Genomic DNA, 17,314 nt, shown 5'->3' with positions numbered 1-17,314 from the left:
TGATATCGCTCAGCACACGAGCCTCTAGAATTTTGCCTCCATCGAAGACCCATGAGCAGCTATAGCTGTCATGTGTCAATGCGTGTAGTTAATAGTGGCTGTGTGTTGCACGAAAGTAACTAGAAGTTTTCAAAATTGTATTGTTTGCTAAAAAAAAAATTCCTTGTTTTTGGGAACCAAGGACACACAATAAATATGGAAATGTGCTTTCTCGTAAAAGTAAGCTAGGATTGAAACTGATGCGTTCATCGTAAGGTTGTGTGAAATTTGTTTTTTTTTTCTTGGTTTCACAAGTTTTGTGTGTGAAAGTACTTGCTTACTGTCAAGTAAAAGAATGTTAACATGGTTTCCATATCAACACGACATGTAGGTGCCAGTCACTGACCTATATTTTAGCATATTTTCAGCATCTAAAAGGAACGCTAAGAGCAAATTGGCTTGTATCGATAAATTAACGTGTTGCGCTAATGACAGAGATGCTACTTTCCTCGAGAATGGAGTTTTTATGAGGTACAGAATGCAAAAAATGTGAAATCCACACATCACCACCATCGCCTGCTTTAGCGAGCGAACTGCGATACGCCAAGACAGTTCTTTGTCATAGATCTCTGAGCCTGATCTGTGCCGCTGTCCAATTCCAAACAGTGTTCACGAGTTCCTTCCGATCTTGACAACATGAAATTGAATTGAGTGATGGAAAAATTTTCAAAATCTAATTTTCTCTGCAATACATGCATATCTCGCTACCTGCCTTAAAACAGCCAGAAAGAGCTTTAGAATCCATTTTTGGTAAGAACAGAATTTGAATAGAGTTGCCCTTATTCATCTGTCAGCTGTCAATGCAATTTGTTGACCAAGGTGCAGGGTCATAAAGCCAACTTCAAATATCTCTTTCCAAAAGTCCAAAGTTGGGTTTTCTTACTTACGCTTTGAGGTGCTCTTCTTGCCAAGGCAATGCAATACTTTCCAGTGCCAAAAGGGGAACTTCTTTCCGAGCCAGCACGGCTCTAGCTGTTTGACTGAAATGCAACTCTGCTTCATTCCCAGCTGGCTTGTCAGCAAATCCAGCGGCCACCCTGTTTGCGGGCCGGGGCGACCTCGGGCCGGGCTGTCTGGGCCAGGACCCGTGGGCACGCCTGCACCGCGGGGCGCCCTTTGGCCCACTGGCGGGGGCTGCTCCCCCTCAGGTGGGGGGAGGGGGGCCCCCGCCAGGGGGAGGGGGCGGTGCCTGGGGCGGCCTCAAGGCCGAGGCCGACCGCGAGCGGCTCGAGCAGCAGCAGCACGAAGGGGAGAAGCAGCGGCGGCTGGAGGCTGCTGCTGCGGACAAGGAGCGCAAGGAGCGGGAAGCGGCCGCAGCCCTTGAGAAGGCCAAGGAGCTCGAGAGGTATGCGGCCCCACTTCCACCCCCCCCTCTTTCGCGGTTTCTTTCTACACCTATGCACCTATTTTTCTTGCTCTTTTCCTCTTTTCTTTTGTTACTTTTTCATTTCTTTTTGCTTACTTTTCCTATCTCTTCCATCACCTCAGATGTACTAGACAGCCGAGTACAAATGCAAACACGTGTGCTTTATACTTCAAGATTAAAGAGTGACATTGATGTGTAGCTGGTTGATGAATATACACTTAGATGTATAACGGATTATGCAGAAACCTGAAAGGGGCAAATCACTCACCATAGCTGGGTGTAGCAATGTAAAAAGTTGTGTTCTTTCCATAAGCAATGTTCATGCTTGATTCTGGCATGATAGTACATGAATTTGCGCAAGTTCCAGTTCCTTCTTGCCCATGGGGACTGGGGTAACCACACCTAATGGCGAAGAATACCCCAGAGAATGTTCGGTCAGATCATAAACACAAGCGTAGCAGAGACGGAGGGCCACAAGAGGTTGCAGAGTAACATGAGGTGCCTTCAGAGGGCTCTTATTTTCCCTGTTGGCCCACCTCCATCTGTACCTTTTCCAGCAGTGCTCAGTGGCTGTCTTGGAAGTTTGGCATTGTTCGAAATAAAGGGTGCAATGTCACAACTGTAACATCACACTGGGACTTTGGGATTCCATTTGTAGTCTGTTATATATTCCTTCTCCACATGTAATCGTTAGAAGCAATGTTTAGCATGATTTGATGAGTGAATTTGAATGAAATCAATTTGCGCACATTGCTTCCGACGACCGCATCCCCGACGACCGCCATCTTGGTTTTGTTTTAAAGCTGGGCCCCTTCCCCACTATTTGGTAATTACCATATAAATGGGTGTAAGGGCTGCACTCAAGGACTGGCCGCACCCTGCTTTCCGGAAGAAAATATAAAAAAAAAGGATCCGTGTAAGAGCGCCACCAAAACTTTCCATGACCTGCGTGGGAAAGGCCTTCGAAATGCATGTGCTGTGGCCTCTGCGATCGGTTCTGGCAGCGAGCAAGCTTGGTCGCGGAGGCCACGCACACTCACAGGAGCTTCCAGATAAAGAAAGAAAGAAAAGCTGAGCATGGTGGCAATTGCCACCACCCTGTTTCAAAGGGGGTGCTCCTATCCATCCATCCATCCATCCATCCATCCATCCATCCATCCATCCATCCACCATCATCATCAACTTTTTTCTCTGCTGCAAACTCCCGCTATTCAAATATACCGCCGTCAGTATCACCAGCTCAAACTTTTTACGGTTGTCAAAGCACGGGAGTTGTGGTAGCGAGGTAGTTCACCGTAGTTGGGGCTTTCATGTGCTGTCTCCGAGTGTCGCAATTTTAGCACTATGGGCAAGCACCTTAATAGCTACACGGCTTGGAGTTTGCTGTCGAACACGTCAAGCGTACGCTGGGCAGGAAATTCGACGTGGACGAGAAGTATGTCTGAGGATGGTGCAACCAAAAGGATGCATTGAGGAACACAAGCTGCAAAAAGCGCGCTTTCCGAGGCAAGCTGTGCAAGTTTCCTGAACTGGAAGAAGAGCTGTTCTGCTATGGGATGGAAGTGCATAGATATCCATAAAGCAAATTGCATTTAGTTTACGATCATATTAAGGCACCCTTTTGGTAATTCAAACAAAAATATGGTTCCTTGAAGTTTGAATTAATGGTAGTCTACTGTATTTACTTACTGTTGCCTATGTCTCACTTATTATTTATAGCTAGACATGGCACAAGTAATGACGTGTTTTCGGTCCCCCCTTTTTTCCTAGGGAGAAAAAGGCCCAAGAAGAAAGACAACGAGAAAGGTAAACGACTTTCTGCCTTGTGTTTACCATACATTTGTACGCTTGTAATTAGGGATGTGTGGGTGTGTTGTGGTTTTTGTGAGGTGGATATGAAAAATTCTTACATTTGTGCGCTTTTAACTAGGGGTGTGCGAATATCAAATGCTTGGTTGTAAGGCAGATATGAATGCAGTAAAAGTATGAATGCAGTCTATCTAAGCATTTCTGTGGTCCCGTAATCTGTCAGACAAATTTGAGTGCATAATTTGAAGTGGCGGCCCGCACCAGGCCGATTAATTTGAAGATGTAGGGTGCTATGCGGGAATTCCTGATCATGACTTCGCCACAATCTGGTGAACCGGCGGCCCCTAGGAGCCACGAGGCTGCATAGCAGAGCGATGCCAATGGTTGATATGCAAAGCGCCCCAGCTCTTAGGGTGTGATTTGATTGACACCCTACCAGTCCAGGTAGGGTGTGAGTGAAATCAAATTGCAGGCACTATTCGTGAGCTATTTGAAATTTCGTGTATTTTCACACCTCTACTGTTAACTAAAACAGGAAGATTGTGCATGATATTTTATTTATTCTATTTATTCTACAATCATATGCCTTGTTTGAAACTTAATATCCTGCTGATGCCCATTCTTTCACTGTCTTCTTGCAGAGACCGGGAGAACAGGCTACACATGCATCACAATCTATCGGAAGGAATTCTACGCAATGGGGACTACATGGACGCTCGTGCCACAAGCAACAGTCACCACCAACTCATCCGAGACCGGGAGCCCCATTCACGGCCGACAGAATGGAGCATCCGAGAACCTCCCACGCGGTCACCTGCCCGAGCCCCCAAGGTTGAAGGCCCCTTTGATTCACCAGCACCGCCTAAAGTTGAAATCAGGGTGAAAGAAGAGAGGCGCGAGCCCGAAGAACCTGAGCGAAAGCGCCCAGCACCTCCACCCGCGGCGGCCACCGCTGTGCCACCTGTTCCATCATCCGAGGACTTTAGGACTACTCATTTCCTGGGCCTCGGAGCTGCTGAGAGGGCTGCCTTCTGGGGAGCAGCTGCAGCAGCTCCCCTTGGAGCCCCCGGCGGGGACCCTTACCGGAGCCTGCTTGACTTCCACCACCCGGCAGCGCGTGGCGACCTCGAACGGGAACGCTATCGCCTCCTCCACCCAATGGCAGCCTTTCATGACCGGTTGCGCGACATCTCAGAGATGGATCGACTGGCGCTTGAAAGGGAACTCCAGAGCAAGCTCGCCGCTGCCGCTCCTCCGCTCCGGCCCACCGACCCGACACCATTCTCGGCGCTTTTCTCACCTTTGGGCCCTCCAAACCCATACCTGGGGGGTCTCGCAGGGCTGGCAGCATCCAGCAGGGGCGGAGCCAAGAATGGCCCCGCCCCTCCCGCACCAGGGTCTCGACCAGAGGGCGCTGTCCCGCCCCCGCTGATCCCCTGTGGAAGTGCGGGGGCGGGACCCAACAGTGGCCCCCCTCCTCCGCACGGACTCTCACCCCTCAACCACAAGATGGGCTCGCTAGTGGACCACGGCGCACATCACGACGTGGCACTCTACGCCAAGGAGAGGAGAGAACTGGCCAATCACAAAGCGGAGGGGCAGCTAAGGTAGTGGTGGCAGGGGGGCTCTTCACCGGTGGGTCGGGAGGAGGATCTCTTTTTCCCCATTGGGGAAAGGGGTGCGGGCAAGGTCGTGGGCCTCACACTGGGCAGCGACTATTTGTAGACACATCTTGGAGCAGTAGAGAGAGATCTAGCAGCCCTGAAAACTTAAGCTCTCATGGCAGATTGGTTGCGAGGTTTTCGAGCGGTTTGAGACTGATAAAATTTGAGACTGATGGTGAAAAAAGGAAATGGAGCAAGATTTTAGGAAAAAATGAATCAAAATAACTTGCATTGAGTGCTTGTTTGGTGAACCATTCTAAGACCAAAAGTTTAGAATGTCATGTAGAGGACAGATGGAACAGTGAGAGAAGTTGGCTGTTGGTGTTTCTGCTCCTGTCAAGAATCTCCGGGAAAACTCACTAAACATTGTCAAGTACATTATGAGACTTGTGGGCAAAATCCATTGAGACTAAGCCATTGTTTGTGAATGGTTGGATCTTCCAGTAAACTGTCCATAGGAGACCACAGAAGTCATGTAAAAGCCCTTTCTTTTCCCAGTGCACACCTTTGTTCCTGCAGCGAGTGCTGCTGTTTTCTCTGTATCCACCTGTGTATTCAAGTAAGGGTTGTGAGCAGTGCTCTTGATGTTGCCAATGCAACAGAAGTGCATCGTGCCCTCTTTGATTCTGCCCTTTTCAAACCACAAAATTGTCACGCATTAATTGAGAAACACCGATGCATCACAGCAGGGAATACAACGAACTTGATGGTATTGCGGAAAGCGCACGAGGGTAATGCTACTTGACACTGTTTTAGAGTGAGTCACTCGCCAGCGACCTTGCCCTCATCTCCGTGTGACCTGTCCCATCGTCCCCCTTCCCCCCGCTGCTGCTGCCTGCTATGGCCGTGGAAGATGTGCAACCATAGTGATGTTTCTTCTCTTCCGTCTTTCCTTATCATTTCCTTATTTTTTTTAAATTTATGATTGTGCTGCTGAGCGGCACACTGAGCTTTCACACGGACTACTTCCATTACACCTCTCGTCGTGCGGCGAGAGTGCCAGCGTGTCAAGTCAAAAGCGGAAGAAGAGAAGTGGAATGGGGAGAATATGGAGGATGGGGAGAAAAAGTGTAAATGTATGTGCGTGTGTGTGCGTGTACATAGGTTTTTAAAGGAGGAAAAACTGTGTGCGTGTGTGTACATGTGCGTCTCGTTTTTTTGTACCATAGTTTGCCTACGGTAGTGAAGGGAGTGTGAGGGGGAAAAATGACGAGTGATGAATCCAGAGACAAAAATTTCTGCAACTGTGCAGCAGCGTGTGTGTACATTCTGCGTGTTCATAATGTACATAAAACATCTGGGAGCGTGTTCTTTTCTTCTGTTTTATTTGTTTGCTGCGTGTGTGTGTTTCGTGTAAATATTATGTATTAATTACTGAAAAAAGAAAGAAAGCAGGAAAGATGGAGAGATGCTCCCTTTTCTTGGCCGCAACAGGCTTGCTGTATACAAACAACGGGACTCTGTTATATTCGTTCACCTCAAAGTGGGTTTTTTTTTGCTCGTTTGTTAAAATTTGTGATATGCACTGCTTGTATCGTTGGTACGCGGTGCGTCGAAGTTCTTTTTCACCTATCCTCTGGTTGGCCGGCAACGCAAGTCTGCTCGTCTTGCAATTCTTTTTTTGTGTGTGTGTCAAGATGGTATTTATTATTTCATTATGAGTAGTCAGTGCTAATCTGGCATTGTGGATGGTATGCCTCCTCATAGTGGCTGTTGCAAAATTATTTCTCACGATTTTGCATTTTTCACTTTTGCCACTCTCAACTTTTGAAGAGAAACCAAGGATCTGCAGAACGCATCAGTTATTGACTTCCTGTGGCAGTGTCTTGCCCGTGGGAGCGCACAGTTTTGACAGTGTACATATATTTATATTGTTTGAAAAAGGAACAGGTGGGCATTTCACATTCTTTTTTTTTCTATCGGCTGGAAGAATGGAACTTATCGTTGCTCATTCGAAAAAGGAATTGCTCTCATTTAATTGTTTTTCCTCACTCAGCCTAATCACGAACAAGGGCGCACAATGCATAATCCCCTGCAAGGCTGATTCTAATCTGTTTTGATGCTCGACAGCTCCTGATCTGGCCATGCTGGGCACTGGTCATGTAGCAGTGCTGTGCTAAGCGTGTTCAGATTGAGTAGCCGTTGAGAAAGAAGCGATGCAGGCGGACATTTGACGAAACGGCCTGCAAGCCACAGTTTGTTTTAAAGGTGGATCGAACTTGTAGAGGAGGAGGACGTAGATGCGCGTTCCCGATACTTTTTAAAATTCTGAACACACACACATCATGTCTTGTGTAAGTGGGCCAACTCGCGACGTATTTATGAAATCGTCTATATATATATAAATATATATATATACATATTGCAACTACAGAAGGGGAAAGCGGGGGATGCCGGCGTAGTTGCCTTATTTTTACTAAATGCGTCAGAGCTGCGCACCAAGAAACGCTTTTTTTTTTTTTTGCGTGTGTGTATGTAAATGAAATGTCTCGCGCTGCTTTCCCTTCCTTTTTTTTTTTGGTGTTGCACCAAATCCAAAGTGTTTTAAAAAAGTTAGTGTACAGCAAGAAAATAAATGACAACATCGGGGAGCCAGCCTCCTCTCTGTTGCGAAGCTAGTGAGCTTGTGGTGTCTTTTTCTTTTTTTTTTGCACTCTTGGATCCCCACTTGGGTGAAAGAAATGGCAGGCTTACCTTTTAGAAGCAACCAGTTAAGGCTTGCTCACAGCCTTGGCGGTGATGTTGAAACTTGTTTCCAAAGACTCAAATCATATCCCCTTGCACACCCAGAACACACCAGAAAAAAAGTCCATATGGAGTATGCCGTCCATGGATGCTGCTTGTTCTGAATTGTAGCCTTTGAGGAAGACATTCAGTCTGTTTTAGAATGTATTGGCACCTGTCATATTTTAATATTTATGTAAATTTACCTTCGTTTCAAGTCATCCCCCCACTGGCCAGTTTTCTGATTCCATTCATATGTTGTGGCATGCACACACAATGAATTGCGCATTCTGAAAGGGACTTTTCGACAGTGATGACGCTGTGGTGTCTGCTGGCGTAGTTATGCATTCTTTTCCAACGTGCGTCAGGGTTTTAGTTCCCCGTATTGTCCGAGTCCAGCGCTTAGAACAGTCAGGTAAGTGGTTATTCCTATTACTTGTTCATCATCTCACTTGTAGAAGGGTTGAGTTGGTCAAATACCTTGCATGTAACCGTGAAGCATCCAACCAAACTTTCATTGAAGAGTATGGAGAGCCGTCTTGAGACCTGGCATTGGCAGACTAACGCATTATTCCGCCAAAAAATCTGGAACGAGTTGGGTATTATAAAAGCAGTGAAGGCAGTTTTATGTGCTAATTAATTTACTTACAGAAAGTTCAGTATGCCATGACCACTTGAGTGCGTGCTGGAAAGCATGGTAATTTGAACTTCAAGGGACTGGAAAAAATTTCAGTGCATCGATTGACCTCGGGAAAACTGTTGAACTGTTTGCATAACTGTAAAGTTATTTGATCGAAGACTGGTCAATGGTTGCCCGGTTTTGAGATGTGAGCAGGACGGCAGTGGTAGTCCAGTAATTAGATTGCTGCGCCAATTGCACCAAAAGACAGTCTGCTACAATGTAATCTGCTCCAAGCCTGCGCCAAAGGTGCAACTTTGGCTGCATGTTCTCTTTTTTGTAATGATGCATAAGGCATTTTTATACACGGATTACCACGTGGGATTCTCCTAGGACCGCTAAATAACTTATTATCGAATTTCTTTCTCGTGCTCTTTAGCTTTCAACAGCCGAAGGATGACTGCAACATCAACATATGTTTATAGGTCACGTGAGGAATGCAAAACTGTGATATAATCGCTTCTTTGTCATTTTACAATGCTAAAGCTAGCCTGCCTCAAGAAAGGGAATAACGAACGAACGTAGAAGCAGTGATTATATTGCAGTTTCTTCATGCTTCACATGACCTATAATCGCACGCTGATGTCACAGTCGTCGTCCAGCTGTTGGAACTGAAACAGCATGAGAGAAAAATTCAGTTATAAATTTAGCTGTCGTAGGCGAATACCACGTGGTGATTCATGCATGTAATGTCTTTCTTCTGCATCATTGCATAGAAGGGCCACCAAAATTAGGTGTCTACAAATTCATTTAAGAGCAAAGTTCTCTGGCTCCCCGTGTAATCTTGCATCTGCGGTAGGCGGAGTTTTTTCGAGAATCCTTCAATCAGTCATTACTATATGCGGGCTGCCATCCTGCTGGCCGGGCCCGTTGTGAGGCCGCGTAGCGAAAACTGAAGTGAAACAGGCCTGCAGCATGCAGGGATTTCCTCAGTCATTCCATGATGTCCACATCATCATGGCACGCCGGGAATGTGCACGGCATTAACATTCGCGAACGGCGTCGGCGTTCACTTTCGCAGCCTTGCTGGATAAACCGCACTCTACCGCAAGGTACTCGGTGCGGGCTGGTTTTAGGGTTCGCTTTTTGCCCTATCAAAAACGGGCGATTGAGCCGCGTGTGGCGCGCATACGTAACGTGGGAAAGCCGACTTTAAGGGGCACTGAGTACAAATCCAATCAATGTTCCAAGAAAAAAATTGAATCTCTCTCTGGCTGTGCTGATGTTTGCCCGGGAGCAAAAGACTCATTTAGCGCCGAGAAAATTGGATTTAAGAATCTTCTTGCGAGTCGGTGAAAACTAGTGACGTGCTCACCGAAAAGGATGGCTTGCCGCCGTTTTGAAGAGAATGGCGGTGGAGTGTATAGCCTCTGTGATCCGCGCGAGAACTCGGTGTCGACGCATGCATTTTACTTCCAGAATCAGCCGGTGATAGCAGCACCTGTATTTTGTTCTTTGGTCTTTCTCTACCTTACTAACATCTGCGTAATCGGTTACAGTGGTCTCTGTGATTAGAACGCAGTATATATCGATACAAGCACACACGATAGGACACACGTTCTATTTGTTCTCAGTGTATCTTAGAAATTAAAAATAATTTCAAGATGCGGGGATCTTTGGAATTTCTATACTGGGCTGGGCTGTGTTGACAGCCATCAATTTCGTTGTAAATACTCTAGCGGCGTAAGAAAAAAAATACAAAAGTGATAATTTTAGTTCGTTCTTTTTAATTGCGCTCTCACGTAGAGATCTACCGCCTTTATACAGACCGCCGCCGCGGTGGCTCAGCTCTAGTAGCACAAAATGTCGCCAGAACGTTATGGCAATGTCGCCAATGTTTTATAATGTTGTGCAACATACTCCAACGTTACAGCAACATGTCCATAAGTTGGTCAGGATGACACTCTCTGCTAACATTGCAGCCAAATGCTCAGAAATTCGTTAGGATAACATACCATCTGCCATCTTTGGAACAACATCGAGAAGCAACGTTGAGGCAATACAGCCTGATGAACGTTATTATAATGCTTGAATCATAACAATAAAGCAACATTACAAATATCTTTCAAGCACAGAGTTCCAGAAGTTTTCTGACTGTTGCTACAGTAAACATTTTTTTCAACTAGCAGTACTTTGAAACTAAACCTCTTCTGTTGCGCCTGCTATAAATTGCATGCACAACTCGATTAATATGTCGCAAAGCTTTGTTTATTACCTATTCGCCACTGTCACCCTTGGGACACCCTTCAGGAACGGCTATATAAGCTTGACTCTATGTTATCTGCTCGGAGGTGAGTGTATGAGTTACATGTTGTACTGTATTGTGGAGCTCAAGTGTCGGTCGCTCTCGTTGGTCCTCGAAAAGCGTTATGATATGTTGTGAAGCTTACCAATTGGCAGGCCTGCATGCTTGTGCAGGGTTGCTAAAATTTTCAAGAATGTTACATTGATGTTATAACATTGTGGCAACGTTGCAGCAATGTTGTACATATGTGGACACAACATCGTGGGAAATGTAGCAGCCATGTTTTTCACGTATGTTGTCTTGATATTGCCAAAGGAGGACACTAGCCACGTTAATGCAGCCTAAATAGGTAACATTGCTGCAATGTTCCAGCAGCAATCTGTGGGGTGCAGTGGTTATGGTGCTCGGCTGCTGACCCGAAAGACGCGGGTTCGATCCCGGCCGCGGCGGTTGAATTTCTTTGGAGGAGAAATTCTAGAGGCCCGTGTACTGTGCGAGATCAGTGCACGTTAAAGAACCCCAGGTGGTCGAAATTTCCGGAGCCCTCCACTACGGCGTCCCGCATAGCCTTAGTCGCTTTGGGACGTTAAACCCCATAAACCAAACCTTTATACAGACCAACACTGTGTTTACAAACAAACTTTTCACTCGACTGCGAGTGAAAAGTAGGCTTAGCTCCTGTCGGAATACAGGGAAGCAAAAGTTTTAAAGCAGTGTTTTGATTTTGCAGTGCACCTATGATGTCCTTTCGCGAAAAATAACACCAAGTTCATCCTAGAGCAGGTTGTGAAAGTATGAAGCGTCGTTTTTAAGGCGATGAGCGCGTTACGTGCGCGTGGGAGCGCGGCCCATATAGGAACACAGAAGTAAAACTCTCAGAAAATTTTTCTGGTTTCAGAGTACCCATGCAGGCGGCTGTTAACAGAGTGACTTCTTTTTTACGTCTGGCTGCTTGCACCAACAAGCCCGCCAAATGAAACATTGGAGGAGGGACCAAGCGGCTCGCTGCCTCGGAGTCAATTAGCTATGGCGCAAGATACAAGCACGTGTTGTCTTCCTGGCGCCAGTGGGACCCGTTAAGAACTTCCTCGTATGAGTAGCCGATGCTTCAAAGTGCTAAAGGTGAAACGCACAAAGGTTATATTACCGTGTACCACACGATACTGGCCGACCGGTTTCACCGCCGCGTGTTTGTTTCGATGCGGGCGCGCTTGTTGGCAATCTGCTACCGACCGTCGGCATCGCAGCAGACGCCGCTTACAACGACGTTCGCGACCCTAATTCACTCTCTGAGAAACACCGTCACTCAGCCATGCCGCCAGCAGAAGAGAAAGTCCGCTTCTACAAGGTAAAGCGAAATACTTCATTTGCGATAAGAAAATTGCGTTCTCTTTTCGACTTACTTCATTTTTATCGAAAGAAGCTAAAATTCTGAAGTTATTGCTAACTCCTATAGTCGGATACAGGTTAAGAACGAAGCGGCATATGTTCCTGAGAGGAGCCCCTCCAGTCAATTGCGTCGACCGAGTCTCCTCCTGGACTGACCCCTTGGGCCGGCTAGCGTGAAATCACTGGATTGTTCGCGCCTTGATCGGATTAACCACGGCACTATGAAAATCGTTCGACGCTATCGGCTGGAGGGCCTGGTTTAAAAGGCATCTGCCGCTTCTTTGTTGAGTTGTATCTATAGCCGGACTAGCCTTGCAATCACTTCCGACAATTCCTCCGCCGTACCGATGCTTTAATTGAGAAGAAACGGTGTATGAAAAAGTGTGTTAATGAACGATTTATGGGCACCTCTTGGAAGGGGCAATAGAATTGGATAGGCTACGGGAATCGTATTTGCAAAGTGCTTTCTTCTGAATTTTCTATGTCAGAAAAATAGGAGCCAAAGCCGTTTCCGCATAAAAAAAAAAGTGTGACTTGGAAGAGGAATGAGCGACCGTGCCCCTTAGATCCGCCCCTGAGTTCCTTACCTGTGCCATCGAGCCTACTTCATAGACCTTAAGTTCTTTATGTCATGCATTGTCACTCACATGGCTGCAGCTTCGATTCAATGGTTGTAACGTTCTGTATCCGAGAACTATCGCGTTTATTTTTCTGTTGCTATGTGCTCCATTTCGGTGCTTTCATGAAAGGCGAGGCTTCACTGTACCAGCAGTTTTGGCTTGACTTGAGAAACGATATCGCAGAATCGCACTCCTTATTTTGATCTTGTACAGTGATCTGACAAAAAGTTTTAAATAATTAAGTAGTTGGTCAGTGGGGTTTAGCGCGTCGAAGCAGCACCCGAGTTATGCAATAGCCTAGCTTTAATGCTCCTGAGGGAAGCATTTCTCCACTACCGAAATGCAACGAGGAGCCCAAACCCCAAAACTTGCGTTAAGTTGCCGAGCGTCACCACAGCTGATCCACAACAGCGGGTTTTTGGTGCGCAATATAGCGACTGCTTTCGAACAACACACACGTATGCTTGTTTCTTGTGTTATGGCACATAGGAGGAGCTTGCAATGCCTTTACCAATATTTGTGTTTTCAACCATGAATGCTATCGAATCACTTGTGTTTTCAGAGCCCGAAGGTGTGTGCCTGGTGTAACCTGAAATAAAGCAAAGCAGAGCAAGAAAAAAAACAAATTAAAGCAAAACCGCTGTCTTTTAGGTACTAGTATTGGGTTTGCTTATGGTACTTTTTCTTAGTACTGAAGGCATACACATGCCGTTTCATTTGGTTGTTTGCTTGTTTTTGTTTAATATCTTTAAATCGGTTGTAGCAAATGATCTCAAATTCAAGTATATCTGTTATTTTCCTTCTACCCACAGTAACTTGCAGGAAGGGAAATCCGACAAAGGCAATAAGTTGACAGCAAAATACGAAACACAGTGTGTTACACTGACAGTTGCGAGTCGGTGAAGGTTTTATTGAATAGCAGGCAAACTACGAAACACCACCATTTAATGCACCACTTAAAGCAATCAATAGTGGACGCGATAAAAATTTAGCAAGAGAACGAAAACTTGCAAGCTGCGGCAAGGTCAATGACGACTGCGAGACATTTGAAGTTGATCTAAAGACAAACAATGGTGAAAAGGCAATAAACGACGTGCTGCTATTCATACGAGAAGTGAGGTTGCTACCACGTCAACTAGCACGTTTTGAAGGCTCTCATCTTGCTCTATGGCCACGAACGCAAGATCAGCATGATGGACTTCATCGGCTGCGCTGTCAAGCTCATGTGCATGATCGGTGAGCACATGCGGCGAGAGCACGTAGCATCTTCGCGCCTCAAGCATACTGTTATACAGTGGCGCAAGAGGAGCTTTCTGAAAAAAAAAAAAAAATGATTTTGAATCAAAACGCGACTAAAGAATAGAGTCGAAACTTATGCGAAGGGCACTGCCAACGCCATCCTTAGCCCGAAATCTCCAGCACTTGCTATGTAAATCCGAGTTTGACAACGGTGCCCTCACGGGCACTAAACCGGTAAAAACTCCGACAGTCTTTTTCTTTTCAAGAGTCTGCATGGTGACAAAAGATAGATACAAACACTGATCGCGTGTCTTTGAACAGCTTTAGCTAATAAACCTTTTTTGTTGAATGCACCTGCAAGTTTTCTATATATTTGCACAGCGTTTCACACACGAACAGCAACGAATAACCCTTTTTACCCTCTTATGAAAGAGTCAAGCTCAAGCTGATGTGCTCTTTTGCCCTTTTATAAAAGGGCAAAAAGGCATAAAAGGAAATACCCTCAGCACCAACATACGACAAAGTGAGGGGCACTTCCGGGCTCATGTCCTTAGTTTTAGCGAGAAGGAACCTTAGATCAATGTAAATTCTCGTACAGTTTCCGTCAGTCATTACGTTCTAACTGGCATGGAATTAATTTAGTGACTATGCTATCAGGTATTTCACTGACGCATTACAAATGTGTTATACAATGTGCCGTTTCTTTTTTCAGATATTTACGAAGCTTGGGATCCAGAAAACGAGAATGAGGTGACAGTCACTCGGAACGAGGTGAGTTGTGAACGCAGCCATAAAAGGGGACAGCCATGAAACGCCATATAAACGACGTGTACATTTTCTCCTGTACTTTTCATTTCGTTTCAGCGGCTCAAGTACACGATGTACTGCTAGGCATGACCGTGGTTATATATACTGTACGGGACAGAGTACCAGTCCTGGAATTTATGTTCTATTTCTAGTCTGTACTCGCTTAATAGTTGAATAAAAGCTGTATGAGCGTTCTCCTGACTGGCTTCTTCTTTTTCAGTGCATGCCTGCCCACTATATGCTGTTGTTGAAGATTTTGCGGGGTCGCAGCGGAGCACCAGACAGAGAGACGACCAGCGTGGCAGGCTTCTAGTTCCGAACTGCGTGTGCCGGGCGTGCGCTCCGAGCACGCGCTGTCGTTCTTTATTTTCTTCTGTCGCGGGAACGCCGATCGCAGCGCCTGCGCTTTATAGCGTCGCCGGGCGCTACAGGGCCCCCCGCCTAGACGGAACGTCGAAATATACGCGCCGACGGGGCAGAGATGGAGTAGCCACGGCAGGCAAGCAGGCAGCTGGAGTAACAGTGTCCCCACGGGGTCGCTACAAGGTCCGGTAAGTTCATGTCGGGGGCCGGGAAGAGCTGTCGGGTGGAGTGCACGGGCTCAAGTGGACGAGCCTGGCTGCTGCGCAACGGGCGAATGAGGCAGAGTGCCGAACTGACAACGGACATGGGAGCAGGGGAGACCATGGTCGGGCCGTCACCGTTTGCAGTGCTGCCCGCGGACACAAGCGTCGTCGGTGCTGGAACATTGCAGCTGATGTCGATGGGGATCTGACGCGCCGTGTACGCGGTCACAAGCACAGGAGCGGCCGAAACGGCTCCATGGACTGACAGCAGCTTGGTGGGACCGTCGGCACAACGGTGACAGCTGGGACGATGCGGGAGGAAGTTGCTGGGTTCAATTCCAGGTGCTGGGGTAAAGCGGGAGTGGCCGTCCGGAGCGACTGGCCAGTGCTGATGCGCGTGTGGGCATGGTCGGGCTTGAGAGCAAGCGCTGACACTGGGTCAGGAACTGTTTCAGGCAAAGTGGGGCTGGAGGCGATCGCCGTGCTTGTTACTGCTGTCATCGGGGGGGCTTTCTCATCCTGCTCCTGATGACGAGTAGTGCTCTGCGGACCTTCTGAGGGGCTGGGAGTGTGACAAGCAGGCTTGGTCGTTGTCGAGGGCTCTTAAGCATCAGCGGGCGACGGCTTCAACCTCACAGAAGAGGCCTGCAGAGCTGTTGGCGGTAGTGACGAGGTAGATGGAGATGCCGGAAGCCTCGGCACGGCTGCTGCCGCAGAGTCGTCTGTGGCTGCAGGAGGCTCTGGCGACAACGCCACTGGAGCGCAAAGAGGCAGGGCCAGAGACGCGGGTACGATAGTAGTGGGAGAAGGACGCGAGGCGAAGCTCGTGCGGATCCCACCTGGTGTGGCGTCGAGACAGACAGCCGGGCTGGAGACGCTGGACGGGAGTGGCGGCGATGCGGCGAGGGGCTGCTGAGGCGGGCCGGGTTCTGATGAAGGCTGCGTGGGCGCGAGCGAGGCCGGTGCAGGGCCAGAGGCTGGCGGCGGCGAAAACGGGTCCGCTGCGTCGTAGAGCGGCGGCGGAACGTAGTAGGCGCCGAAGTACGCCAAGACGGCCGCACGCAGCTCATCGTATGGCCGGCCGCCGAAAGCAGAGTAGGTGAGCCGACGCAGGAGGTCGGCCGGGAGGATGTCACAAAGGACTTCGTGTTTGAACGGCTGGATGGTGATGCCGTTCAGGTACATCGAAGCCTCCAGTTGGGCGAACCACCCGCCGACGCCTGCAGGCCGGAACGCCGGGAGCGGCGGGTCGAAACTTGGGTGCTGCCAGTACGCCATGCTGGAACGCCGCTGCGATAGAAGGCACGGTTCGCCAGGTCACCACTGTTGAAGATTTTGCGGGGTCGCAGCGGAGCACCAGACAGAGAGACGACCAGCGTGGCAGGCTTCTAGTTCCGAACTGCGTGTGCCGGGCGTGCGCTCCGAGCACGCGCTGTCGTTCTTTATTTTCTTCTGTCGCGGGAACGCCGATCGCAGCGCCTGCGCTTTATAGCGTCGCCGGGCGCTACACTGTGAATGGCAACAACCAGGGAGTGGAGAAGCAGAGAAAAGCAACGTCCATGTATTTTTTTTTTCAGGATAACCTGTTGTGACCTAGATAGGGCCATGAATAAAAGAAAAGTTCGAAGGCCTATTTAGAATAATTATCTGAGGAAGTAATAGAAATGGCGACAGAATAAATTATTAACCTGCGGATCACCCTACTAATCCAATTATCACCCTATTGGTATGTTATTAACCAGGATACTACCTGGTGTGCTGTAGTATATAGGAAAGATGTACGAGGTTGGCAAACATGCAGGAGAAGGAAGGCGGATATATGGCGTGCATTGATACCTTTACGAAGGGAAGACGTATAATTATACGGCCCCGCATAGGGCAGTGCACTTCAGTAAGGGCTCAGCAGGACCAGCGTTGAATCAATTAAGGTAAAATTTTCAAGATTCAAGTGCGAATAGTACGAACTTCTACAAGGGCCAGGCTGTCTACTTACAACTGCTGACCTGTGCAGCCCGAGATCAGAACTATGTGAGGTTACAGCGACAAATGAAAATTACGCGGCATCATGGGATTGGTCGATGGGCCCAGGTATGCTACTGATCATTCCAGCCAAACACGTGGCTGGCGAAGGCGTTAGGAGGGAAAGTGAGGGTACCGATCTTTGGGC

The 17,314-nt window shown here is 47.8% G+C and overlaps 2 protein-coding genes across 7 annotated transcripts in view; one reads left to right on the top strand and one right to left on the bottom strand.

The window, feature by feature from the left end:
* The window catches only part of LOC149364353 (uncharacterized), a 387,789-nt gene extending 380,292 nt beyond the window's left edge, over positions 1 to 7,497 (top strand). For all 6 annotated transcript variants that reach the window (XM_089574301.1, XM_089574300.1, XM_089574299.1 and 3 more), the window contains 3 exons: positions 1,048 to 1,384; positions 3,176 to 3,211; positions 3,856 to 7,497. In XM_089574301.1, the coding sequence (XP_089430427.1) occupies positions 1,048 to 1,384; positions 3,176 to 3,211; positions 3,856 to 4,825 (1,343 nt within the window). In that variant the 3' untranslated portion in view covers positions 4,826 to 7,497. The remainder of the gene's footprint in view (positions 1 to 1,047; positions 1,385 to 3,175; positions 3,212 to 3,855) is intronic.
* A 5,942-nt stretch (positions 7,498 to 13,439) lies between these two features.
* On the bottom strand, positions 13,440 to 16,621 carry LOC149364352 (uncharacterized). The gene is made up of 2 exons (XM_089574295.1): positions 15,987 to 16,621; positions 13,440 to 13,848 (listed from the first exon to the last, which is right to left on the bottom strand). The coding sequence occupies exons 1-2, from the start codon at positions 16,423 to 16,425 to the stop codon at positions 13,823 to 13,825; spliced, it is 465 nt and encodes a 154-aa protein (XP_089430421.1). The 5' UTR covers positions 16,426 to 16,621; the 3' UTR covers positions 13,440 to 13,822.
* Between the last annotated feature and the right edge of the window lie 693 nt (positions 16,622 to 17,314).

The sequence above is a fragment of the Amblyomma mixtum genome, chromosome 2 (genome assembly GCF_055824585.1).
Source record: "Amblyomma mixtum isolate Tamu chromosome 2, ASM5582458v1, whole genome shotgun sequence".
NCBI lineage: Eukaryota > Metazoa > Arthropoda > Arachnida > Ixodida > Ixodidae > Amblyomma > Amblyomma mixtum.
The sequence above is the reverse complement of the archived record's forward strand: the minus strand, read 5'-3'. Positions and strand labels throughout refer to the sequence as shown.